The 27833-nt window shown below is 48.7% G+C and overlaps 1 protein-coding gene and 1 pseudogene across 1 annotated transcript; both read left to right on the top strand.

The window, feature by feature from the left end:
* The first annotated feature begins 16485 nt into the window (after positions 1–16485).
* LOC149440525 (tripartite motif-containing protein 14-like) lies at positions 16486–18457 on the top strand. The gene has a single exon (XM_089658477.1). The coding sequence runs from the start codon at positions 16700–16702 to the stop codon at positions 18149–18151; it is 1452 nt and encodes a 483-aa protein (XP_089514603.1). The 5' UTR covers positions 16486–16699; the 3' UTR covers positions 18152–18457.
* Positions 18458–24778: 6321 nt separating this feature from the next.
* On the top strand, positions 24779–25753 carry LOC149440524 (E3 ubiquitin-protein ligase RNF135-like; annotated as a pseudogene).
* The last annotated feature ends 2080 nt before the right edge of the window (positions 25754–27833 follow it).

Genomic DNA, 27833 nt, shown 5'->3' with positions numbered 1-27833 from the left:
CCCCCAGACTGACAATGCTGCTGCCCATAGGTGCTCCCCCTGTGCTCCTTCCTCCAGAGTGGGGGTGCTCTAATACAGGAGGTGAAAACAGAGGGGGGGGAGAATGCCTAAAATAAAGAAAACGAATGCAGCCGCCACATCTGCTGACCGAGTATTCCATCGAGTCTGCTCTTTTTTTGGGGGGGGCGGGGTTTGATCTACCTGTCTGGAAGGAATGTGATTGGTGGTCGATTTACATTTCTTCTTAATAAAGGCTTTCTCAAAAACTGCGCTTTTAGTTCATTTTGGGTGTTTTTGCTGTGAATGTGAATTTCGCATTTTTAATGTTTCCTTTAATCATTCCTAATATTACTTCTCCCAGACAAATGACATTATAAAACGTTTTTTTGGCATTTTTTATGTCCCGCAGGTCATTGCCCCGCCCACTGCGCCATTTATTTTTCCCATCCCGAGCCTAACGGCCATGAAAACGGCTCGGAGTGATTTTACAGGTTCAGCTCCCGATGAGTTCAGTCCGGCTGGGATTATCGATGACTCCTTTCCTTCACGCCAATAAATAACATTTCTAATCATATGAGGTTAATCACAAGGGTCCCCCTTACATCAGAGTCCACAGAGTTCCCCCCTTACATCAGAGTCCACAGAGTTCCCTCCTTACATCAGAGTCCACAGAGTTCCCTCCTTACATCAGAGTCCACAGAGTTCCCTCCTTACATCAGAGTCCACAGAGTTCCCTCCTTACATCAGAGTCCACAGAGTTCCCCTTTACATCTGCATCCACAGAGTTCCCTCCTTACATCAGAGTCCACAGAGTTCCCCCCTTACATCAGAGTCCACAGAGTTCCCTCCTTACATCAGAGTCCACAGAGTTCCCTCCTTACATCAGAGTCCACAGAGTTCCCTCCTTACATCAGAGTCCACAGAGTTCCCTCCTTACATCAGAGTCCACAGAGTTCCCTCCTTACATCAGAGTCCACAGAGTTCCCCTTTACATCTGCATCCACAGAGTTCCCTCCTTACATCAGAGTCCACAGAGTTCCCTCCTTACATCAGAGTCCACAAAGTTCCCTCCTTACATCAGAGTCCACAGAGTTCCCTCCTTACATCAGAGTCCACAGAGTTCCCCTTTACATCTGCATCCACAGAGTTCCCCTTTACATCAGAGTCACAGAGTTCCCCCCTTACATCAGAGTCCACAGAGTTCCCTCCTTACATCAGAGTCCACAGAGTTCCCTCCTTACATCAGAGTCCACAGAGTTCCCCTTTACATCTGCATCCACAGAGTTCCCTCCTTACATCAGAGTCCACAGAGTTCCTCCTTACATCAGAGTCCACAGAGTTCCCCTTTACATCTGCATCCACAGAGTTCCCTCCTTACATCAGAGTCCACAGAGTTCCCTCCTTACATCAGAGTCCACAGAGTTCCCTCCTTACATCAGAGTCCACAGAGTTCCCTCCTTACATCAGAGTCCACAGAGTTCCCTCCTTACATCAGAGTCCACAGAGTTCCCTCCTTACATCAGAGTCCACAGAGTTCCCTCCTTACATCAGAGTCCACAGAGTTCCCTCCTTACATCAGAGTCCACAGAGTTCCCTCCTTACATCAGAGTCCACAGAGTTTCCCTTTACAGCTGCATCCACAGAGTTCCCCTTTACATCTGCATCCACAGAGTTTCCCTTTACATCTGCATCCACAGAGTTTCCCTTTACAGCTGCATCCACAGAGTTCCCCCTTTACAGCTGCATCCACAGAGTTCCCCTTTACATCTGCATCCACAGAGTTCCCCTTTACATCAGAGTCCACAGAGTTCCCTCCTTACATCAGAGTCCATAGAGTTCCCCTTTACATCTGCATCCACAGAGTTCCCCTTTACATCTGCATCCACAGAGTTCCCCTTTACATCTGCATCCACAGAATTCCCCTTTACATCTGCATCCACAGAGTTCCCCTTTACATCTGCATCCACAGAGTTCCCCTTTACATCTGCATCCACAGAGTTCCCCTTTACATCTGCATCCACAGAGTCCCCCTTTACAGCTGCATCCGCAGAGTCCCCCTTTACATCTGCATCCACAGAGTTCCCCTTTACATCTGCATCCACAAAGTTCCCCTTTACATCTGCATCCACAGAGTTCCCCTTTACATCTTCATTCACAAAGTTCCCCTTTACAACTGAATTCACAGAGTTTCCCTTTACATCTGCATCCACAGAGTTCCCCTTTACATCTGCATCCACAGAGTTCCCCTTTACATCAGAGTCCACAGAGTTCCCTCCTTACATCAGAGTCCATAGAGTTCCCCTTTACATCTGCATCCACAGAGTTCCCCTTTACATCTGCATCCACAGAGTTTCCCCTTTACATCTGCATCCACAGAATTCCCCTTTACATCTGCATCCACAGAGTTCCCCTTTACATCTGCATCCACAGAGTTCCCCTTTACATCTGCATCCACAGAGTTCCCCTTTACATCTGCATCCACAGAGTCCCCCCTTTACAGCTGCATCCACAGAGTCCCCCTTTACAACTGCATCCACAGAGTTCCCCTTTACATCTGCATCCACAAAGTTCCCCTTTACATCTGCATCCACAGAGTTCCCCTTTACATCTTCATTCACAAAGTTCCCCTTTACAACTGAATTCACAGAGTTTCCCTTTACATCTGCATCCACAGAGTTCCCCTTTACAGCTGAATTCACAAAGTTCCCCTTTACATCTGCATCCACAGAGTTTCCCTTTACAGCTGCATCCACATAGTTCCCCTTTACATCTGCATCCACAGAGTTCCCCCTTTACATCTGCATCCACAGAGTTCCCCTTTACATCTGCATCCACAGAGTTCCCCTTTACATCTGCATCCACAGAGTTCCCCTTTACACCTGCATCCACAAAGTTCCCCTTTACATCTGCATCCACAGAGTTCCCCTTTACAGCTGCATCCACAGAGTTCCCCTTTACATCTGCATCCACAGAGTTCCCTCCTTACAACAGAGTCCACAGAGTTCCCTCCTTACATCAGAGTCCACAGAGTTCCCCTTTACATCTGCATCCACAGAGTTCCCCTTTACATCTGCATCCACAGAGTTCCGCTTTACATCTGCATCCACAGAGTTCCCCTTTACATCTGCATCCACAGAGTTCCCCTTTACATCAGAGTCCATAGAGTTCCCCTTTACATCTGCATCCACAGAGTTCCCCTTTACATCTGCATCCACAGAGTTCCCCCTTTACATCTGCATCCACAGAGTTCCCTCCTTACAACAGAGTCCACAGAGTTCCCTCCTTACATCAGAGTCCACAGAGTTCCCCTTTACATCTGCATCCACAGAGTTCCCCTTTACATCTGCATCCACAGAGTTCCGCTTTACATCTGCATCCACAGAGTTTCCCTTTACAGCTGCATCCACAGAGTTCCCCTTTACATCTGCATCCACAGAGTTCCCCTTTACATCAGAGTCCATAGAGTTCCCCTTTACATCTGCATCCACAGAGTTCCCCTTTACATCTGCATCCACAGAGTTCCCCTTTACATCTGCATCCACAGAGTTCCCCTTTACATCTGCATCCACAGAGTTCCCCCTTTACATCTGCATCCACAGAGTTCCCCCTTTACATCTGCATCCACAGAGTTCCCCTTTACATCTGCATATACAGAGTTCCCCTTTACATCTGCATCCACCGAGTTCCCCCTTACAGCTGCATCCACAGAGTCCCCCTTTACAGCTGCATCCACAGAGTTCCCCTTTACATCTGCATTCACAGAGTCCCCCTTTACATTTGCATCCACAGAGTTCCCCCTTTACATCTGCATCCACAGAGTTCCCCTTTACATCTGCATCCACAGAGTTCCCCTTTACATCTGCATCCACAGAGTTCCCCTTTACATCTGCATCCACAGAGTTCCCCTTTACATATGCATCCACAGAGTTTCCCCTTTACAGCTGAATTCACAGAGTCCCCCTTTACATCTGCATTCACAGAGTTCCCCTTTACATCTGCATCCACAGAGATCCCCTTTACATCTTCATCCACAAAGTTCCCCTTTACATCTGCATCCACAAAGTTCCCCTTTACATCTGCATCCACAGAGTTCCCCTTTACATCTGAATTCACAAAGTTCCCCTTTACATCTGCATCCACAGAGTTCCCCTTTACATCTGCATCCACAGAGTTCCCCCTTTAAATCTGCATCCACAAAGTTCCCCTTTACATCTGCATCCACAGAGTTCCCCTTTACAGCTGAATTCACAAAGTTCCCCTTTACATCTGCATCCACAGAGTCCCCCTTTACATCTGCATCCACAGAGTTCCCCTTTACAGCTGAATTCACAGAGTTCCCCTTTACATCTGCATCCACAGAGTTCCCCTTTACATCTGCATCCACAGAGTTCCCCTTTAAATCTGCATCCACAGAGTTCCCCCTTTACATCTGCATCCACAGCGTTCCCCTTTACATCTGCATCCACAAAGTTCCCCTTTACATCTGCATCCACAGAGTTCCCCCTTTACATCTGCATCCACAGAGTTCCCTTTTACATCTGCATCCACAGAGTTCCCCTTTACATCTGCATCCACAGAGTTCCCCTTTACATCTGCATCCACAGAGTTCCCCCTTTACAGCTGAATTCACAGAGTCCCCCTTTACAGCTGAATTCACAGAGTTTCCCTTTACATCTGCATCCACAAAGTCCCCATTTACATCTGAATTCACAGTGTTCCCCTTTAAATCTGAATCCACACAGTTCCCCTTTAAATCTGAACTTGCAATGTTCCCTAACACTGTAGGGGGGGACTCTGCAAACTCTGGTGTAAGGGAGAACCGCAGAGAGTTCCCCTTTAAATTGGAATCCACAGAGTTCCCCTTTAAATCAGAATCCACAGAGTTCCCCTTTAAATCTAAATCCACAGAGTTCCCCTTTATATCTGAATCCACAGAGTTCCCCTTTATATCTAAATCCACAGAGTTCCCCTTTACATCTGCATCCACAAAGTCCCCCTTTACATCTGAATCCACAGAGTTCCCCTTTAAATCTAAATCCACACAGTTCCCCTTTAAATCTGAATCCACAGAGTTCCCCTTTAAATCTAAATCCACAGAGTACCCCTTTACATCTGAACTTGCAAAGTTCCCTAACACTGTAGGGGGGGACTCTGCAAACTCTGGTGTAACGGAGAACCGCAGAGAGTTCCCCTTTAAATTGGAATCCACAGAGTTCCCCTTTAAATCGGAATCCACAGAGTTCCCATTTAAATCAGAATCCACAGAGTTCCCCTTTAAATCTAAATCCACAGAGTTCCCCTTTATATCTGAATTCACAGAGTTCCCCTTTAAATCTAAATCCACAGAGTTCCCCTTTATATCTGAAATCCACAGAGTTTCCCCTTTAAATCTGAATCCACAGAGTTTCCCCTTTAAATCTGAATCCTCAGAGTTCCCCTGGACTTGCAAAGTTCCCTAATACTGTAGGGGGGGACTCTGCAGACTCTGGTGTAAGGGAGAACTGCACGGACTCTGATGTAAGGGATGTTCTGGGACCCCTGATTTAAAAAGGAATGCTAAGAACTCTGATTTACGGAGGGAACTCTGATGTAAGGGAGAACTCCATGGACTCTGATGTAAGGGATTGCTCTTGGAGCCCTGATTTAAGAGGAATGCTGAGAACTCTGATTTACAGAGAGGACTCTGATGTAAGGGAAGCTCTGGGAGCCATAATTTAAGAGGAATGCTGAGAACTCTAATATGGAGAGGGGACTCTGATGTAAGGGAGAACTCCATGGAGCCCGATGTAAGGGATGCTCTGGGAGCCCTGATTTAAGATGAATGCTGAGAACTCTGATTTATGGAGGGGACTCTGATGTAAGGGAGAACTCCTTGGACTCTGATGAAAGGGATGCTCTGGGAACCCTTACTTTAGAGGAACGCTGAGAACTCTGATTTATGGAGAGGACTCTGCTGTAAGGAGAAACGGTGAAGACTCCGGTGTTAAGGAAATTCTGATGCAATGGGGTCTCTGGTAATCAGAGCCCCTATTTACATCAGAGATCCCATCTTTCCCCTTTAATCAGGGTTCCCAAAGTCTCACTTACATCAGAGTCTGCAGAGTTCCTCCTTATATCTGAGTCTGCAGAATTTTCATTTACACTGTAAGGTGGAACTCTGTGGACTCTAATGTAAAGGGAAACTCTGATTTAAAGGGAGGGGGGCTTTGATGTAAGAGGGAACACTGTGGACTCAAAGGGGAACTCTGAGGTAAGGGGGACTCTGGGAACCCTGATTTAAGGGGGGGTTCTGATGTAAGAGGGAACACTGTGGACTCTGATGCAAAGGTGAACTCTGATGTAAGGGGGTCTCTGCTCACCAAAATCCTTCCTTACATCAGAGTCTGCAGAGTTCCTCCTTATATCTGAGTCTGCAAAATTTCAACTTACACTGTAAGGAGGAACTCTGTGGACTCTAATGTAAAGAGAAACTCTGATTTATGGGGGACTCTGGGAACTCTGATTTAAGGGGGGGGTCTGATGTAAGAGGGAACACTGTGGGACTCTGATGCAAAGGGGAATTCTGATGTAAGGGGCAGGGGTGGACTGACAACTCATGGGGCCCCCGGGCAATAGGGGATCATGGGGCCCCTGTGTCCTTGCCCAAACTCAAAAAAGCCTATGAAAGGTACCAGGGGCATCTCATGGGGCCCCCTACTGACCCCGGGCCCTCGGGCAGTGCCCAAGTCTCCAAATGGTCAGTCCGCCCCTGGTAAGGGGGTGTCTGCTCACCAAATCCCTCCTTACATCAGAGTCTGCAGAGCCCCCCTTACATCTGAGTCCACCCCTACGTCAGAGGGGGGAGGGGTGATCTCAGTCACAGTAGATGGTGAGTCTTCAGATCTCCCGCCCGCACATCACTTTCCTCAGGCACAGTGCCGGGATTGAGGTGTGACCGGGCAGATCAGAGGGGTAGGGATTGGAGGAGGAGCAGATCGATCCGTCCCTCCTCTCCCATCCACTCACAGGGGGATCTGTGTTGGCTCTGGGCGGTGCCATAGAGAGTGTAACAGACACCCCCAGCTTACAAGTGCGGTCAGTGACCCTGCTGGGGGGCCACAGTCCGGTCCGAATAATGGGTACGGGTCACATGATTCAAAACCCGGACTGCCCAGGTAAGTCCCAGACAGGTGACAACCCTAATTCAGATTCTGCATCCGAATTTATCTCGTGTTCACCGAACCTTGCTCACACCAAACTCAGGTACGGCTCATGCCTACACGGGGGATGAGGAACTTTGGGTACACCCTACAAACTTGGCTCCTCCCACTTCAGGGTGACACCAGTTGGAACTAAGGAGGTCACCATGATCACACACAAATCTATAGAGGTGATGAAAGTGTCTGTAAAACTGTGAGGACTTACCTTTCCTGATGGGCTCCTCCTCTCTCAGCATGCAGGTCGGTCCATGTATTGGAGTAGTTAATCGTCCTATTCCCCAGCCAATGCGGATACGCCTCAGTCTCCTCCACGATCTTCGGTGCCCCCCGTCTCCTGAGTTTATTCTGTTCAACGACCATCCATCAGATCTTCGGTGCCCACCGTCTCCTGAGTTTATGCTGTTCAACGACCATCCATCAGATCTTCGGTGCCCACCGTCTCCTGAGTTTATGCTGTTCAACGACCATCCATCAGATCTTCGGTGCCCACCTTCTCCTGAGTTTATGCTCTTCAATGACCATCCATCAGGTCTTCGGTGCCCACCGTCTCCTGAGTTTATGCTGCTCAACGACCGTCCATCAGATCTTCGGTGCCCACCGTCTCCTGAGTTTATGCTGTTCAACGACCATCCATCAGATCTTCGGTGCCCACCGTCTCCTGAGTTTATGCTGTTCAACGACCATCCATCAGATCTTCAGTTCCAACCATCTCCTGAGTTTATGCTGTTCAACGACCATCCATCAGATCTTCGGTGCCCACCATCTCCTGAGTTTATGCTGTTCAACAACCATCCATCAGATCTTCGGTGCTTACCGTCTCCTGAGTTTATGCTGCTCAACGACCGTCCATCAGATCTTCGGTGCCCACCGTCTCCTGAGTTTATGCTGCTCAACGACCGTCCATCAGATCTTCGGTGCCCACCGTCTCCTGAGTTTATGCTGCTCAACGACCGTCCATCAGATCTTCGGTGCCCACCGTCTCCTGAGTTTATGCTCTTCAACTTCCATCCATCAGATCTTCGGTGCCCACCGTCTCCTGAGTTTATGCTGTTCAACGACCATCCATCAGATCTTCAGTTCCAACCATCTCCTGAGTTTATGCTGTTCAACGACCATCCATCAGATCTTCGGTGCCCACCATCTCCTGAGTTTATGCTGTTCAACAACCATCCATCAGATCTTCGGTGCCCACCGTCTCCTGAGTTTATGCTGTTCAACAACCATCCATCAGATCTTCGGTGCCCACCGTCTCCTGAGTTTATGCTGTTCAACGACCATCCATCAGATCTTCAGTTCCAACCGTCTCCTGAGTTTATGCTGTTCAACGACCATCCATCAGATCTTCGGTTCCAACCATCTCCTGAGTTTATGCTCTTCAACGACCGTCCATCAGATCTTCAGTTCCAACCATCTCCTGAGTTTATGCTGTCTAACGACCATCCATCAGATCTTCACCATCTCCTGAGTTTATGCTGTTCAACGACCATCCATCAGATCTTCGGTGCTTACCGTCTCCTGAGTTTATGCTGTTCAACGACCATCCATCAGATCTTCGGTGCTTACCGTCTCCTGAGTTTATGCTGCTCAACGACCTTCCGCCAGATCTTCGGTGCCCACCGTCTCCTGAGTTTATGCTATTCAACGACCATCCATCAGATCTTCACCATCTCCTGAGTTTATGCTGTTCAACGACCATCCATCAGATCTTCGGTGCCTACCGTCTCCTGAGTTTATGCTGCTCAACGACCATCCATCAGATCTTCGGTGCCCACCGTCTCCTGAGTTTATGCTCTTCAACCAACAACCATCAGATCTTCGGTGCCCACCGTCTCCTGAGTTTATACTATTCAACGACCATCCATCAGATCTTCACCATCTCCTGAGTTTATGCTGTTCAACGACCATCCATCAGATCTTCGGTGCCCACCGTTACTGAGTTTATGCTCTTCACCGACCATCCATCAGATCTTCGGTGCCCCCCGTCTCCTGAGTTTATGCTGTTCAACGACCATCCATCAGATCTTCGGTGCCCCCCGTCTCCTGAGTTTATGCTGTTCAACGACCATCCATCAGATCTTCGGTGCCCACCGTCTCCTGCGTTTATGCTGCTCAACGACCATCCATCAGATCTTCGGTGCTCACCGTCTCCTGTGTTTATGCTGCTCAACGACCATCCATCAGATCTTCGGTGCCCACCGTCTCCTGAGTTTATGCTGCTCAACAACCATCCATCAGATCTTCGGTTCCCACCATCTCCTGAGTTTATGCTGTTCAACGACCATCCATCAGATCTTCGGTGCTCACCGTCTCCTGTGTTTATGCTGCTCAACAACCATCCATCAGATCTTCGGTTCCCACCATCTCCTGAGTTTATACTGCTCAACGACCATCCATCAGATCTTCGGTGCCCACCGTCTCCTGAGTTTATGCTGCTCAACGACCATCCATCAGATCTTCGGTGCCCACCGTCTCCTGAGTTTATGCTGCTCAACGACCATCCATCAGATCTTCGGTGTCCACCGTCTCCTGAGTTTATGCTCTTCACTGACCATCCATCAGATCTTCGGTTCCAACCGTCTCCTGAGTTTATGCTGTTCAACGACCATCCGTCAGATCTTCGGTTCCAACCGTCTCCTGAGTTTATGCTGTTCAACGACCATCCGTCAGATCTTCGGTGCCCACCGTCTCCTGAGTTTATGCTGTTCAACGACCATCCGTCAGATCTTCGGTGCCCACCATCTCCTGAGTTTATGCTGTTCAACAACCATCCATCAGATCTTCGGTGCCCACCGTCTCCTGAGTTTATGCTGTTCAACAACCATCCATCAGATCTTCGGTGCCCACCGTCTCCTGAGTTTATGCTGTTCAACGACCATCCATCAGATCTTCAGTTCCAACCGTCTCCTGAGTTTATGCTGTTCAACGACCATCCATCAGATCTTCAGTTCCAACCATCTCCTGAGTTTATGCTGTCTAACGACCATCCATCAGATCTTCACCATCTCCTGAGTTTATGCTGTTCAACGACCATCCATCAGATCTTCGGTGCTTACCGTCTCCTGAGTTTATGCTGTTCAACGACCATCCATCAGATCTTTGGTTCCAACCATCTCCTGAGTTTATGCTCTTCAACGACCGTCCATCAGATCTTCAGTTCCAACCATCTCCTGAGTTTATGCTGTCTAACGACCATCCATCAGATCTTCACCATCTCCTGAGTTTATGCTGTTCAACGACCATCCATCAGATCTTCGGTGCTTACCGTCTCCTGAGTTTATGCTGCTCAACGACCATCCATCAGATCTTCGGTGCCCACCGTCTCCTGAGTTTATGCTGTTCAACGACCATCCATCAGATCTTCGGTGCTTACCGTCTCCTGAGTTTATGCTGCTCAACGACCTTCCGTCAGATCTTCGGTGCCCACCATCTCCTGAGTTTATGCTATTCAACGACCATCCATCAGATCTTCACCATCTCCTGAGTTTATGCTGTTCAACGACCATCCATCAGATCTTCGGTGCCTACCATCTCCTGAGTTTATGCTGCTCAACGACCATCCATCAGATCTTCGGTGCCCACCGTCTCCTGAGTTTATGCTCTTCAACCAACAACCATCAGATCTTCGGTGCCCACCGTCTCCTGAGTTTATGCTATTCAACGACCATCCATCAGATCTTCACCATCTCCTGAGTTTATGCTGTTCAACGACCATCCATCAGATCTTCGGTGCCCACCGTTACTGAGTTTATGCTCTTCACCGACCATCCATCAGATCTTCGGTGCCCCCCGTCTCCTGAGTTTATGCTGTTCAACGACCATCCATCAGATCTTCGGTGCCCCCCGTCTCCTGAGTTTATGCTGTTCAACGACCATCCATCAGATCTTCGGTGCCCACCGTCTCCTGCGTTTATGCTGCTCAACGACCATCCATCAGATCTTCGGTGCTCACCGTCTCCTGTGTTTATGCTGCTCAACGACCATCCATCAGATCTTCGGTGCCCACCGTCTCCTGAGTTTATGCTGCTCAACAACCATCCATCAGATCTTCGGTTCCCACCATCTCCTGAGTTTATGCTGTTCAACGACCATCCATCAGATCTTCGGTGCTCACCGTCTCCTGTGTTTATGCTGCTCAACAACCATCCATCAGATCTTCGGTTCCCACCATCTCCTGAGTTTATACTGCTCAACGACCATCCATCAGATCTTCGGTGCCCACCGTCTCCTGAGTTTATGCTGCTCAACGACCATCCATCAGATCTTCGGTGCCCACCGTCTCCTGAGTTTATGCTGCTCAACGACCATCCATCAGATCTTCGGTGTCCACCGTCTCCTGAGTTTATGCTCTTCACTGACCATCCATCAGATCTTCGGTTCCAACCGTCTCCTGAGTTTATGCTGTTCAACGACCATCCGTCAGATCTTCGGTGCCCACCGTCTCCTGAGTTTATGCTGTTCAACGACCATCCATCAGATCTTCGGTGCCTACCGTCTCCTGAGTTTATGCTGCTCAACGACCATCCATCAGATCTTCGGTAGCCCACCGTCTCCTGAGTTTATGCTGCTCAACGACCATCCATCAGATCTTCGGTGCCCACCGTCTCCTGAGTTTATGCTGCTCAACGACCATCCATCAGATCTTCGGTGCCCACCATCTCCTGAGTTTATGCTCTTCACTGACCATCCATCAGATCTTCGGTGCCCACCGTCTCCTAAGTTTATGCTGTTCAACGACCATCCATCAGATCTTCGGTGCCCACCGTCTCCTGAGTTTATGCTGTTCAACGACCGTCCATCAGATTGCAACCCTCAGCTGGACATGATGTTTTGGGAATGAACGTGTGACTGTGATTGGTGGATGGGGTAATACAAGCAGCTTGTATTGTGCAGTTTGATGAAATATAAAATATTGCTGCAAAGAAAACGTTTAGTGCGCTGTAGGGGTAAGAACATGCCCCATTGCCGTTCCTTGCACCCCTTTAGGTGTCACTCTGGGAAGCAGTGAGATAATTCTGGGCAGCTAAGGAAAAGTCTTCCCTGCCTCACCAGTGGAGGGGCACCCTATATACAATTAGGTGAGGAGTTCCCGGGGGGCCAGTATGTAGACTAAGAGCAAGGAACTGGATTCTTATAGGTGACTAGCTCAGGACTCACCATGTACAGTGAGGAACAGAAGTATTTGAACCCCCTGCGATTCTGCACGTTCTCCCACTTCTCCATCATGGAGGGTCTGACATTCACATTGCAGGGGATTCCCACTCTGAAGACAGAATTCAGGAGATCACATTGCAGGGGATTCCCACTCTGAGGACAGAATTCAGGAGATCCCATTGCAGGGGATTCCCACTCTGAGGACAGAATTCAGGAGATCACATTGCAGGGGATTCCCACTCTGGGGACAGAATTCAGGAGATCACATTGTATGATTTGTAAAGAATGTATTTGTCTCGCACGGCTGAACAGAAGTATTTGAACACCTAAGAAACAGCAAGAATTCTGGCTCCCAAAGACCTGTTACTGCGCCTTTACAAAGTCCACCTCTACTCCACTCATTCATCTAACTTAGTAGCACCTGTCTGAGCTCTTTAAAGACACCTGTCCACCCCACAGTCAGTCAGACACCAACTACTACCATGGGCAAGACCACAGAGCTGTCAAAAGACACCAGAGACAAAATGGTGGACCTCCACAAGGCTGGAAAGGGCTACGGGGCAATTGCCAAGCAGCTTGGTGAAAATAAATCAACTGTTGGAGCAATTGTTAGAAAATGGAAGAGGCTAAAGACGACTGTCAGTCTCCCTCGGACTGGGGCTCCATGCAAGATGTCACCTCGTGGGGTATCACTGATGAGAAGAAAGGTGAGGAATCAGCCCAGAACTACAAGGGAGGAGCTGGTCAATGACATGAAGAGAGCTGGACCACAGTGTCAAAGGTCACTGTCGGTAGAACACTACGCCGTCATGGTTTCCAATCATGCATTGCATGGAAGGTTCCCCTGCTCAAGTCATCACATGTCCAGGCCCGTCTGAAGGTTCGCCTGCTCCAGTCATCACATGTCCAGGCCCGTCTGAAGGTTCCCCTGCTCAAGTCATCACATGTCCAGGCCCGTCTGAAGGTTCCCCCACTCAAGTCATCACATGTCCAGGCCCGTCTGAAGGTTCCCCTGCTCCAGTCATCACATGTCCAGGCCCATCTGAAGGTTCCCCCGCTCAAGTCATCACATGTCCAGGCCCGTATGAAGGTTCCCCTGCTCAAGTCATCACATGTCCAGGCCCCTCTGAAGGTTCCCCTGCTCCAGTCATCACATGTCCAGGCCCGTCTGAAGGTTCCCCTGCTCAAGTCATCACATGTCCAGGCCCCTCTGAAGGTTCCCCTGCTCAAGTCATCACATGTCCAGGCCCGTCTGAAGGTTCCCCTGCTCAAGTCATCACATGTCCAGGCCCGTCTGAAGTTTGCCAATGACCATCTGGATGATGCAGAGGAGGCATGGGAGAAAGTCATGTGGTCAGATGAGACCAAAGGAGAACTTTTTGGTCTAAACTTTACTCGTCGTGTTTGGAGGAAAAAGAAGGATGAGTTGCATCCCAAGAACACCATCCCTACTGTGAAGCATGGGGGTGGTAACATCATGCTTTGGGGGTGCTTTTCTGTGAAGGGGACAGGATGACTGCACTGTATTAAGGAGAGGATGAATGGGGCCATTTATTGTGAGATTTTCAGCAACAACCTCCTTCCCTCAGTCAGAGCATTGAAGATGGGTCGTGGCTGGGTCTTCCAACATGACAACCCGAAGCACACAGCCAGGAGAACCAAGGAGTGGCTCCGTAAGAAGCATATCAAGGTTCTGGAGTGGCCTAGCCAGTCTCCAGACCTAAATCCAATAGAACATCTTTGGAAGGATATGAAACTCCATGTTGCTCAGCTACAGCTCCGAAACCTGAGAGATCTAGAGGAGATCGGTGTGGAGGAGGGGCCAAAATCCCTGTTGCAGTGCAAACCTGGCCAAGGACTACAGGAAACGTCTGACCTCTGGAATTACAGACAAAGGCTTCTGTACCAAATATTAACACGGATCTTCTCAGGGGTTCAAATACTTCTGTTCAGCCGTACGACACAAATACATTCTTTACAAATCATACAATGTGATTTCCTGAATTCTGTCCTCAGAGTGGGAATCCCCTGCAATGTGAATGTCAGACCCTCCATGATGGAGAAGTGGAAGAACTTGCAGAATCGCAGGGGGTTCAAATACTTCTGTTCCTCACTGTACATGGGAGGTCTACTTAGAAGGTTTCCCTCTCTCATAAACAATCAGGTGGGCAGTTAAGTTAAAAGGACTTATGTGTAGAGTTACCCATACCCCACAAGAAGATGGCGGGACTTGGAGATGGACCTCCTGAATTCAATGGTCTTGCAACACTCTCATCTCATACTGAACAGCTCTTGTCTCTATCAACCTGGGGACGTGCTGCCTCCATCTGGAGGAATGAATGAACTGCTTGTAAATACATTCTGGGAAATCAGCTGGGCCCATGCTGGAATACCACAGAATGCTGGATGACCAGAGATGGACCTCCTGAACTTACTGGTGTTATAACACTCTCATCTCATACTGCACATCTCTTGTCTCTATCAACCTCGGGCCGTGCTGCCTCCATCTGGAAGACTGAATGAACTGCTTGTAAATACTGTTAGTAAAGCAAAGGCCAAAGGCATCTATGGCATGGACTTTCTGTGATTCATAGCCACAGGTGGGAACGTCCCCTGGAAATAGGCCCATGAATGGTGGGCTGCAATGGGGACTGTGGCTCAGGACCTATGCAAAGCATGGGCTTCACAGATGCATGGGTTCTGGTTAGGCTGGCTCCATGCTGGGTGTCCTCTGTAGGGTTGCCACCTCATCCCTTTGAAATTGAACACATATTATTTACACGGGTTCTGAGGCTAATTTAATGCAGATAAGGCACTAAGTGAGTTTAATTAGCACCTTAATCAGCCACTGAACCCGGGTAATTAATATGTGTTCGGTTTTAAAGGGATGAGGTGGCAACCCTACTTATGTGTCGAGTTACTCATATCCCGCAATAGGATGACAGGACTTGGAGATGGACCTCCTGAACTTACTGGTCTTATAACATTCTCATCTCATACTGAACATCTCTTCTCTCTATGAACCTCGGGCCGTGCTGCCTCCATCTGGAAGAATGAATGAACAGCTTGTAAATACTGCTAGTAAAGCAAAGGCCAAAGGCATCTATGGCCTGGACTTTCTGTGATTCATAGCCACAGGTGGGAACGTCCGCTGGAAATAGGCCCGTGAATGGTGGGCTGCAATGGGGACTGTGGCTCAGGACCTATGCAAAGCATGGGCTTCACAGATGAATGGGTTCTGGTTAGGTTGGCTCCATGCTGGGTGTCCTCTGTAGGCATTATATTCTGGGAAATCAGCTGGGCCCATGCTGGAATATCACAGAATGCTGGATGATCAGAGATGGACCTCCTGAACCTACTGGTCTTATAACACTCTCATCTCATACTGAACATCTCTTGCCTCTATCAACCTCGGGCCGTGCTGCCTCCATCTGGAAGAATGAATGAACTGCAAGACCTATGCAGAGCATGGGCTTCACAGATGCATGGGTTCTGGTTAGGCTGGCTCCATACTGGGTGTCCTCTGTAGGCTTGCCACCTCATCCCTTTAAAACTGAACACATAATATTTACCCGGGTTCGGTGGCTGATTAAGGTGGTAATTAAACTCACTTAGTGCCTTATCTGCATTAAATTAGCCTCAGAACCTGTGTGTTCAGTTTTAAAGGGATGAGGTGGCAACCCTAGTCCTCTGTAGGCATTACATTCTGGGAAATCAGCTGGGCCCATGCTGGAATACCACAGAATGCTGGATGATCAGAAAAAAGGTCTGAAAGCTAAAGGGTTAAGGCGGTAGGCACTCCTCTGCCTCTCAGTCTTAGAAGATGATGGAGGAATGCAGCCAAGAACATGGACAGGTTATATAAAAATGATATGGTAAAGGTAAACATGGAACACACCCTTTGCTCTCGCTTTTCACTCAGGAATATTCCATAAAGAGGTTCAAAGACCAATGATGATATGTAAAGTGCAGTAAACCCATCAACCAATTACATTGCTGTAAGTCCGAATGTAATGGCATGACTGTTTCTGAACTTTGTACATTGATTTCTCTCTTATTAAACAAGCCTGATAGAGTTCAATCTTCTCAATCTTCCGCTGTCAACAATTTCATCTTCTCATCTGAACGAGGATCTGGAATTTTCCATCTGTCTGAACATTTATACAGACCCGGTAACCTGAAATGTGGACACCACTTCTGGTGGGACTGTATTGATGGTGTGATGGATACACAGGAGGTTATTCCTGTCCTGAAAGCAGTACAAAGTTCAGGAATCGTCCTTTTCTGTAGAACAGAAGACTTCATACCATGGTGAGACTTTCCTAACTGCTCAGCCAGATCAGGAGAAGATGGGGGACTTCTGTACTTACTGTATCCACATCCCTGTACATGCCGTTAAATCCTGTCTGAATTGTGAAGCTTTTCTGTGCGCTGTTCACCTGGATCTCCACAGCCAGTCACCAGAACACATCCTATGTGACATCAACCCTTCTCTGGAAAAGAGGAAATGTTTTGTCCATAAGGAACCACTGAAATTTTACTGCACTGATGATGACACCTGTATCTGTGTGTTCTGCAGGCTGGATGAGGAACATCGAGGACACCAGGTGGAGACTCTGGAGGAGGCCTCTGAGAAGAAGAAGACAAAATTAAGGAATGTTCTGCCAAAACTGAAGACAAAGACAGAGGAGACAGAAGAGCGAGTCCAGAGTCTGCAGGAACGCAAGAGGAAAGTACAAGGAAAAGCAGATGGAGAAACTGAGAGAGTCACTGCTCTGTTCAGAGACTTTAGGAGATGGCTGGATGGCCTGGAGAAGACAGTCCTGAGGGAGATCTCTGGGAGGGCAGAGCGGGTCTCTCTCTCTCTGCTCGATGTGATCCGGGAGTTGGAAATAAAGAAGGAGGAGCTGTCCAGGAAGATGAGGGACATTGAGGAGCTGTGTAACATGACGGATCCACTGACTGTCCTGCAGGAATCAGACACAGGTGACTTGTGGGATACTGAGGATGGAGATGATGAGGACAGAGAGAGACATGAGAACCTCCTCCATGATGGAGGGGATGTGGATGTGGTGGGGATCTCACAGACATTACACACGGGTCTATCTGATATCATGTCTGGGGTCAATGTTCAGAAATCTACAAAGGGCAACATTCAAGCTGAACCATTCAGGCCAGAACCCCAACCCTCCCCCACCGTACAACGCTCACACCGCCAGGCTGGAGGACCAAATATTGGGGCTGTACAGCAAACATGGGGGGTTTCAGGGGTTACAGACATATCACTGGATGTGAGGACAGCTGGTGATTTTCTACATATATCAGATGACAGGAAGATAGCATCTGGGACATCAGATAGCCAGAATCGCCCAGAAATACCGGAGAGATTTCAGTGTACTCAAGTGCTAAGCAGTCAGAGATTCTCATCAGGGCGGCATTTCTGGGAAGTAGATGTTGGGGGGTCAGTGATCTGGAGAGTCGGGATGTGTTATCCCAGTATAGACAGGAGAAGAGGTCAGTCAAAGATTGGAGATAATAGGAAGTCCTGGTGTTTAGAGAGGTGGGGGGATAATCAGTTCTCAGTGATACATGACAGTAAGGAGACCCCATTACCCGGCGGTGTCTCCAGTAACAGAGTCAGGATAGATCTGGATTATGAGGCCGGGAGGATCTCCTTCTATGATCTGTGTGACCCGATCCGACACCTCCACACCTTCACCACCACCTTCACTCAGCCCCTCCATGTCGGGGTATTTGTACAGGATGGTTATATAAAGATATCTGGGGGGGATCAGATATGAGATATCTGCCCAGAGGCTGGTGACACCACAGTTGAAATCTTCAACTCGACTGTGTATGAGAATATTGATGAATGCTTGACCTTCACCACCACCTTCACTGAGCCCCTCCATGCTGGGGTATATCTATGGAATGGTCGTGTAAGGATATCTGGGGGGGAATCATTTGAGAAACCTGCCCAGAGCCTGGTGATGATACAGGGCAGAGAATGTGATTGGTGGAATACTTGCCCGATAGGAGGACACAGAGGACAAGAAACAACTTTACCAATGTATTTACAAAGATGAAATAAAAACCTCACTCCACTAGTGCAGCCTTTCTCAATCTTTCTACCCTACAGCAAGTCTTTTTCCTTGAAGTCATTTTAGGTCTTAGGAAAACCCCGATAAAACCAATTCATTGGGGGGTGAGGGGGAAAAACGCCCTTTACATTGGTGGCCAGTGGAAAGAATGTCCCTCTTACAGTGCTGGTCAGATTGTCACCCTTTGTAACATAGATGTAAGATTTGAGTAGCTGAGATGTGATCAGTAGAAAGATGTCATTGTAGACCTCATCTCATTCCGTGTTATTACAGATCCGTGTTCAGTATTCAGTCAGAGACATATGTCCTCCAATCAGCATCTGAAAGAACAGAGCAGCTTCTAGGCTGGAGGTGTCACCGAGGTGCCAATACAACAATCTCACCTATGTAGCCAGAGTTTGCCACCTTCTTGAACCTAAAAGAAGAATCCAAGTCACAAGAGTCAGCAGAGTCAGTAGAAATATGTGATTGTAGATAGTGCCGTTCCTGGCCCATGCAGCTCCAGGCACTTCAGAACACAGAACATCCTGTGGGCTGGTACAGGAACATCCCCCAGGGCTGATTGGCCAATTCATTGGGGGGTGAGGGGGAAAAATGCCTTTTACATTGGTGGTCGGTGGAAAGAATGTCCCTCTTACAGTGTTGGTCAGATTGTCACCCTTTGTAACATAGATGTAAGGTTCGGGTAGTTGGGATGGGATGTGATCTGTAGAAATATGTTATTGTAGATCTCGTCTTGTTCCGTGTTATTACAGATCCGTGTTCAGTGCCCTGCTGACCCCTGTCCTCTGCCCTGCTGACCCCTGTCATCTTCTGTCCCCTGTCCTCTGCCCTGCTGACCCCTGTCCTCTGCCCTGCTGACCCCTGTCATCTTCTGTCCCCTGTCCTCTGCCCTGCTGACCCCTGTCCTCTGCCCTGCTGCCCTTCCATCCTCTGCCCTGCTGACCAACTACACACTGCCCCCTATCATTCCCCCTGCTGATCTCCTGTACACTGCCCCTCTGAAAGGAGGAGAGAAGAGAAGAGGAGAGAATGAAGGAGGAGAGAATGAAGGAGGAGAGGATGGAGGAGAGGATGAAGGAGGAGAGGAGAATGAATGAGAAGAGGAGAGGAGAAAATGAAAAGGAGAGGAGAGAATGAAGGAGGAGACGAGAGGATGAAGGACGAGACGAGAGGATGAAGGAGGAGAAGAGAGAATGAAGGAGGATAGGAGAGGATGCAGGAGGAGAGGAGAGAATGAAGGAGGAGAAGAGAGGATGAAGGAGGAGAAGAGAGAATGAAGGAGGAGAAGAGAGAATGAAGGAGGAGAGGATAAAGGAGAAGAGAGAATAAAGGAGGAGAAGAGAAAAAGAAGGAGGAGAGGATAAAGGAGAAGAGAGAATAAAGGAGAAGAGAAAAAGAAGGAGGAGAGGAGAGGATGGAGGAGGAGAGGAGAGAATGAAGGAGAGGAGAGGATGAAGGAGGACAGGAGAGAATGAAGGAGGAGAGGATGAAGGAGGAGAGGAGATAATGAAGGAGTAGAAGTGAGGATGAAGGAGGAGAGGCGAGAATAAAGGAGGAGAGGAGAGCATGAAGGACGAGAGGAGAGCATGAAGGAGGAGAGGACGGGAATGGAGTTTTCCTACAATTGTAGTCCCTTCCTGGATCACACATGGCCTGCACTACACAGAGGAGGACACCAAGGTAAGTCCTGCCTTCCCACGCCGGCTCCATGGACCATCTACGTTACCGATGTATTTCTGGGCTTACATAACGTAATACCTTCATATCAGACGATAAATCCAGACTTTCCCAGGAATATCATCACATTACAGACTTTATGGAGCAGGGCGGGGTTAGACCCCCGTTCGGTGAGACTCACCCCTTCTATTTTGGGGCATCAGGAAGGAATGTTTCCCCTGCAGGAGGAGATTGGATCGTGCTTTGCTGGGTTTTTTGGCCTTCCAGGATCGACTGTGGGTGTTGGATTATAACTTGTTTTTTTCTATGGTTGAACTGGATGGACTTATGTCTTTTTTTTCAGCCAGACTAACTATGTAACTATTTGTCCTCCTTTTATTGTTACCATCAAAAGTGAAAGTAAAAGAAAATCCCACATTGTTAGGTTGTCACCAGAAGAGGAAAAGAGGGGAAAGGTTCAAATGGGGACACCAGTTCTGGTGACTATGGGACAGGAAAGGAAACCTCCACAATGGGACACAGATGGGGAAACCACTGATTTATAGTCTTTTATATAGAGATTTTAAGTTCTAAGTGTCCTTTACTCTAAATAAAATGAATAAAATGTGTTAGTTACACCTCTGACTGATTCCACAGATGTACAGAGCGCTGATCTCAGTGCTCACAGATGTATTATGCTGTGTCCTCTATATACTGTATATATATATATACACACACTGTATACTGCAGAGGGATTACAGCACGGTAAGTATATACTTGCAGCCAGTAATACAGACAATTCAGGTATCCCGACCCCCTATAGATCCCAGCCTGCACCATGCAGGTGAGATGAATGTTCAGGTCCTAAATATCTTCATATATACAACATGAGATCCTGCGGAGGTGTCTCCATGTATTACACCTTACCTATAGAAAACAATCAAGGTGATCCCTCCCCGTCCAACTGAATCAAGGTGATCCCTCCCGGGCCAGCTGCATCAATGTGATCCCTCCCCGTCCAACTGTATCAAGGTGATCCCTCCCCATCCAACTGTATCAAGGTGATCCCTCCCCATCCAACTGAATCAAGGTGATCCCTCCCGGGCCAGCTGCATCAATATGATCCCTCCCCGTCCAACTGTATCAAGGTGATCCCTCCCCGTCCAGCTGTATCAAGGTGATCCCTCCCCGTCCAACTGAATCAAGGTGATCCCTCCCCGTCCAGCTGTATCAAGGTGATCCCTCCCCGTCCAGCTGTATCAAGGTGATCCCTCCCCGTCCAGCTGTATCAAGGTGATCCCTCTCAGGCCTACTGCGTGAAGGTGATCCCTCCCTGTCCAACTGAATCAAGGTGATCCCTCCCTGTCCAATTGCATCAAGGTGATCCTTCCCGGGCCAGCTGCACCAAGGTGATCCCTCCCGAGCCAGCTGCACCAAGGTGATCCCTCCCGGGCCAGCTGCACCAAGGTGATCCCTCCCGGGCCAGCTGCACCAAGGTGATCCCTCCCGGGCCAGCTGCACCAAGGTGATCCCTCCCGGGCCAGCTGCACCAAGGTGATCCCTCCCGGGCAAGCTGCATCAAGGTGATCCCTCCCAGGCGAGCTGCATTAGGTGATCCCTCCCGGGCCAGCTGCATCAAGGTGATCCCTCCCAGGCGAGCTGCATTAGGTGATCCCTCCCGGGCCAGCTGCATCAAGGTGATCCCTCCCAGGCGAGCTGCATTAGGTGATCCCTCCCGGGCCAGCTGCATCAAGGTGATCCCTCCCAGGCGAGCTGCACCAAGGTGATCCCTCCCGGGCCAGCTGCACCAAGGTGATCTCTCCTGGGCCAGCTGCATCAAGGTGATCCCTCCCGGGCCAGCTGCATCAAGGTGATCCCTCCCAGGCGAGCTGCATTAGGTGATCCCTCCCGGGCCAGCTGCATCAAGGTGATCCCTCCCGGGCCAGCTGCATCAAGGTGATCCCTCCCGGGCCAGCTGCATCAAGGTGATCCCTCCCGGGCCAGCTGCACCAAGGTGATCCCTCCCGGGCCAGCTGCATCAAGGTGATCCCTCCCGGGCCAGCTGCATCAAGGTGATCCCTCCCGGGCGAGCTGCGTCGAGGCGATCCCTCTGGGATGTCATGTTTCGGTCCATCCGATGCCTCCAGCTTGCACCTCAGACTGTCCAGGAGCTCAGTGATGTCCTGGTCCAGATCTGGGAGGAAATCCCCCAGGACACCATCCGTGGTCTCATTAGGACCCTCCCCCGACGTTGTCAGGCATGCATACAAGCACGTGGGGGCCACACAGACTACTGAGGACCATTCTGAGTTGCTGCAATGACATTTCACCAACATGGACTCGCCTGCTGAATCATTTCTTCACTTTGATTTTCGGGGTGTCTGGGAATTCAGTCCTCTGTAGGTCGATCATTTTTCATTTTCAAACGATGGGGCGTCCTTACATTCCTCACCCATCCAGCGTCCATGTCAGTATAGAGATCCAGCAAGAGATTCCTCCCCATTGACATTTGTACCTTTTCTTTTTTTTTTTTTTTTTTTTTTTGGAGCAGTGTATATTGACCATTTTTGGTGTTTTTGTTTTTCGGCTCCACTTGGTTTATATATATATAATATATTCTTGGTATATGTACACTCACCAGCCACTTTATTAGGTCCACCTGTTCAATTGCTTGGTAACACAACTTGCTAAACTGCCAATCACAGCTCAATGCATTTAGGCATCTAGGCGTGGTGAAGACGACTTGCTGAAATTCAAACCGAGCATCAGAATGGGGAAGAAATGGGATTTAAGTGACTTTGAACGTGGCATGGTTGTTGGTGCCAGACAGGCTGGTCTGATATTTTCAAAAATCTGCTGATCTCCTGGGATTTTCACACACAACCATCTCTGGGGTTTACAGACAATGGTCCACAAAAGAGAAAATATCCAGTGAGCAGCAGGTGTGTGGAGGAAAATGCCTGTTGATTTCAGAGGAAAATGGGCAGACTAGTTGGAGATGATAAGCAGACAACAGTAACTCCAATAACCCCTCGTTACACCCAAGGTATGCAGAATACCATCTCTGAACACAACACATCCAACCTTGAAGCAGATGGACTACAGCAGCAGAAGACCACACCGGGTGCCACTCCTGTCAGCTAAGAACAGGAAATGGAGACTACAATTCACACAGGAACACCGAAATTGGACAACAGAAGATTGGAAAAACATTGCCAGATCTGATGAGTCTGGATTTCAGCTGCAACATTCAGATGGTAGTCTCAACATAAAAGCATGGATCCATCCTGCCTTGTATCAATGGTTCAGGCTGGTGGTGGTGGTGTGATGGATCCATCCTGTCTTGTATCAATGGTCAGGCTGGTGGTGGTGGTGTCATGGTGTGGGGGATCCATCCATTCTTGTATCAATGGTTCAGGCTGGTGGTGGTGGTATCATGGTGTGGGGGATCCATCCTGCCTTGTATCAATGGTTCAGGCTGGTGGTGGTGGTGTCATGGTGTGGTGGATCCATCCTGCCTTGTATCAATGGTTCATGGATGTGCAGCTGACAAATCTGCAGCAAGTGTGCGATGCTATCATGTCAATATGGAGCAAAATCTCTGAGGAACGTTTCCAGCACCTTGTTGAATCTATGCCACAAAGAATGAAGGAAAAAGAATGTCCAACCCGGGACTAGCAAGGTGGACCTCCATAAAGTGGCCGGTGAGTGGATATATACAGTATACTGACTCAATACGATGTGGATATCCATGCACAGATACGGTTTGGTCACAGCTTGACCTTTGTTTATACATGAAAGAAAATTCCTTCAGACTGATAGATTCTTCCTCTGCTAAATTCCATACACAAGGCAAATGTGACCTAGAGGTTTCCACCAGCCAAGCGGTAGGTTAATAGGACTGGTAGAATGGATGGCACACGTAGAGTGTTGTGTAAATCAATCAATTGGCCTTAAATGATATGGGAAATAACTGCTAGACATATAGGTCATAGTAGGTCAATGACATCATGAGCATCTCTTCCTCTTTGTGACATACAGTTGCCCAGAGGGGCATGCCCTGGCCTCAGTTAACTGGGTGGAACTGACCGCTTCTGACCAAACCCAAGACCATCCTTCATCACCATTATCACACAATAGGCTGTAGTGGTGGTGAAAGTGTCCAACCACCAGATTCCAACCTTCAACTGAAAATGACCTCTTTGAAATGGAAGGGTGAATGTGATTGGAGGCTCTGGGGTAACAAGTTGCAGTTATTCAGGGAGGGATCACTTTGATGCAATTGGTGAGGGAGAGATCACTTTAGTGCAGTTCACCAGGGAGCTATCATCTTGACACCGTTGACTAGGGGATCGCTTAGTGCAGTTGACCAGGGGATCGCTTGGTGCAGTTGACCAGGAGATCGCTTGGTGCAGTTGACCAGGGAGGGATCGCTTGGCGCAGTTGGCCAGCGAGGGATCACTTTGGCGCAGTTGGCCAGCGAGGGATCACTTGGCCCAGTTGGCCAGTGAGGGATCACTTTGGCACAGTTGGCCAGCGAGGAATCACTTGGCCCAGTTGGCCAGGCAGTACATATTATGGATTGTTGGCCATTGTCATTGTTTTCTGTCTTATAAATTGGCCTGACAGAGTCTAATCTTCTCCCTTTTTATTCTTTTGCTCCCAGCCATGGTGTCTTCTTATCTGAAAGTTTTGCTGGAATGTTCCATCTGTCATGGAATTTATACAGATCCTGCAACCCTAAAATGTGGACACAGCTTCTGCTGGGACTGTATTGATTGTTGGCTGGATACACAGGAGGGGTCTGGAGGTTATTCCTGTCCTGAATGTAGAGATGAGTTCCAGGAACGACCTTCACTGAGGAGGAACATAGCACTGCATAACATAGTGGAGAATGTCCTGCCTGCTCCTTCAGGTCTGGAGGACACCAGGGTCTCCTGTACTTACCGTATTCATACTCCAGTTCCTGCTCTTAGATCCCATCTGCATTGTGAAGCTTCTCTGAGTGACGATCATCTAAGAGTTCAGCCACCCAGGCCACGCCCCCAACCTACCTCCACATTACAACGCTCATACCACCAGGCTGGAGGACCAGGCACTGGGGCTGTGCAGCAGTGATCGAGGCTGCCAGTGTTTGCAGAGATATTGCTGGATGTGAGCACAGCTGGTATTCGTCTACAACTCTCAGAAGATAGGAAAACTATAACCTCTTCAGACGAGAGCCTGGATCGAGAGATTTTGTGTCCTCGGGCGTTAGGCAGTCAGGGTTTCTCCTCAGGGCAACATTATTGGGACGTGGATGTTGAAGAATCGGGGTACTGGAGGATCGGGATGTGTTACCCCAGCATATTCAGGAGGGGAGATCAGTCGGAGATTGGATATAATAGAACGTCCTGGTGTTTGAGGGGGAAGTGGGTTAGTGAGTATGTATTGATGCATAATGGCTATAAGACCCCAGTCCAGGTACCTTTGGATAACTCCATTAACAGAATCAAGATAGAAATGGACTATGAGGTTGGGTAGATCTCCTTTTATGATCTGTGTGACCCGATCTGACACCTCCACACCTTCACTGAGCCCCTCCATGCTGGGGTATATGTTTTGGAAGGTTGTACAAAGATAACTGGGGGGAATAAGATGTGAGAAACCTGCCCAGAGTCTGGTGACATCACAGGGAGAAGAATCTCACTGGTGCAATACTCAGCCAACAGGAGGGAACATGGAACAAGAAAAAAAAACACTACAAATATGTGGTGGTAGATGGTCACATTCAACTGTTCTGTAATGATCAAGTGGTTGTGTAGCATCTCCAAGCCACTTCTTCAGCTCCAGGAGTGTCAGGAAGATACCCCAGCTATTCTAGGCACACACGAGGGCACAAATCACCATGGGTAGAGATTGTAAAATGGCATTATATGTGGAAGAAAGATGGTGGTGAAGGCCAGCACCCTTGTTCAGGAATGGTGGTTTTATTGTGATGTAAATGGACTTGACTCTTGCAAAACAGTTTTTCTCTCAAGAATGAATCTCTGTCAAAATGGAACAACTATCCTTGAACAGAGGTGGGTGGCCTTCTTCACCATCTTACTACCACATATAATGCTGTTTTAACATCTCTACCCTGGCGATTTGACGACAATTCACACTATCAGCCAATGTAAATGGAGGAGCTAACGACTATAAAGGTTTCCTGACACCAGCAATGGGGTTATGTAACTAGGACAGGATGGCACCACTTTCACACACCCCCATCCTGCTCTTGGACAATCCACATTTCCACGTTCCATGGCAATCAGGTTGAGGCGACCTAAGGTGTGAATATAAATGCTGAGCATCTTTGTGAAACTCTAAGACAGATTTTCTCAAGATTTTTACCCCAGAGAAATCCTTGAAATAATTTTCAGGTTTCAGGAAACCCTTGCTAAAATTAATTCATTGACGATCAGTGGGCAGAATGGCCCTTGCATTGGGGGATCAGTGGGAAGAATGTCCCTTGCATTGGGGGATCAGTGGGAAGAATGTCCCTTACATTGGTGGTCAGTGGGAAGAATGGCCCTTACATTGGTAGTTGGTGGGAAGAATGCTCCTCACATTGGTGGTCTGTGGGAAGAACGACCCTTGCATTGGTGGCCTGTGAGAAGAACGTCCCTTGCATTGGTGGCCTGTGAGAAGAACGTCCCTTGCATTGGTGGCCAGTGGGAATAACGTCCCTTGCATTGGTGGCCAGTGGGAATAACATCCCTTGCACTGGTGGCCGGTGGGAAGAACGGCCCTTGCATTGTTGGCCGGTGGGAAGAACAGCCCTTGCATTGGTGGCCGGTGAGAAGAACGGCCCTTGCATTGGTGGCCGGTGGGAAGAACGGCCCTTGCATTGGTGGCCGGTGGGAAGAATGGCCCTTGCATTGGTGGCCGGTGGGAAGAATGGCCCTTGCATTGGTGGCCGGTGGGAAGAACGGCCCTTGCATTGTTGGCCGGTGGGAATGACCCTTGCATTGTTGGCCGGTGGGAATGGCCCTTGCATTGGTGGCCGATGGGAAGAATGGCCCTTGCATTGTTGGCCAGTGGGAAGAATTTCCCCCCCCTTTTTTAGTGGTAATTATTTGGAAGAACGGCCCTTGCATTGGTGGCCGGTGGGAAGAATTTCCCCCCTTTTTAGTGGTAAGCATTTGGAAGAATAGCCCTTGAATTGGTGGTCAGTGGTAAGAATTTTCCCCCCTTTTAGTGATAGTCATTTGGAAGATTGCCCCCTACAATGGTGGTACGCAGGCCACTCTTACAGACCACTAAAAAGATCTTTGATGTCCTGCCGTTGGCTCTTCAAATAGGCATTGGGTCCAGAACTATTCAGGCACCATCAGATGTGGATATTCAGCCACAGTTCAAGGAACCCTTAGCAACCTCCTGGAGGGGCCCCCAGGGTTTTCACTGGTTGAGAATGGAAGGTTTAGGAACCGGAAGTGGTTTTGCAAGCTATGGAGCTATGCAACTAAGCCTTGGAATATACAGAGCTCTGGGACTGCAAGGTGAGGTTGGTGACCAAAAAAAAAAGGATTCCACTCCTATAGACTTCAGTGGGATTCAGGTGTTGTGGTCGAAGGTTTGCAGTATTCCCACTCAGTTCAGCAAACATCTAGCAATCTGAAGTGTGCGGTGTTTATGTACGGGGGTGGGGTGGGGGGCTGATATCTGGGACTATAAATGTTATCTACTTTCTTTAATAAAT

The sequence above is a fragment of the Staurois parvus genome, unplaced genomic scaffold (assembly GCF_062004578.1).
Source record: "Staurois parvus isolate SC_StPar_1 unplaced genomic scaffold, SC_StPar_1.0 ptg001076l, whole genome shotgun sequence".
Classification (NCBI taxonomy): domain Eukaryota; kingdom Metazoa; phylum Chordata; class Amphibia; order Anura; family Ranidae; genus Staurois; species Staurois parvus.
This window is presented reverse-complemented; position numbering and strand designations above follow the sequence as displayed.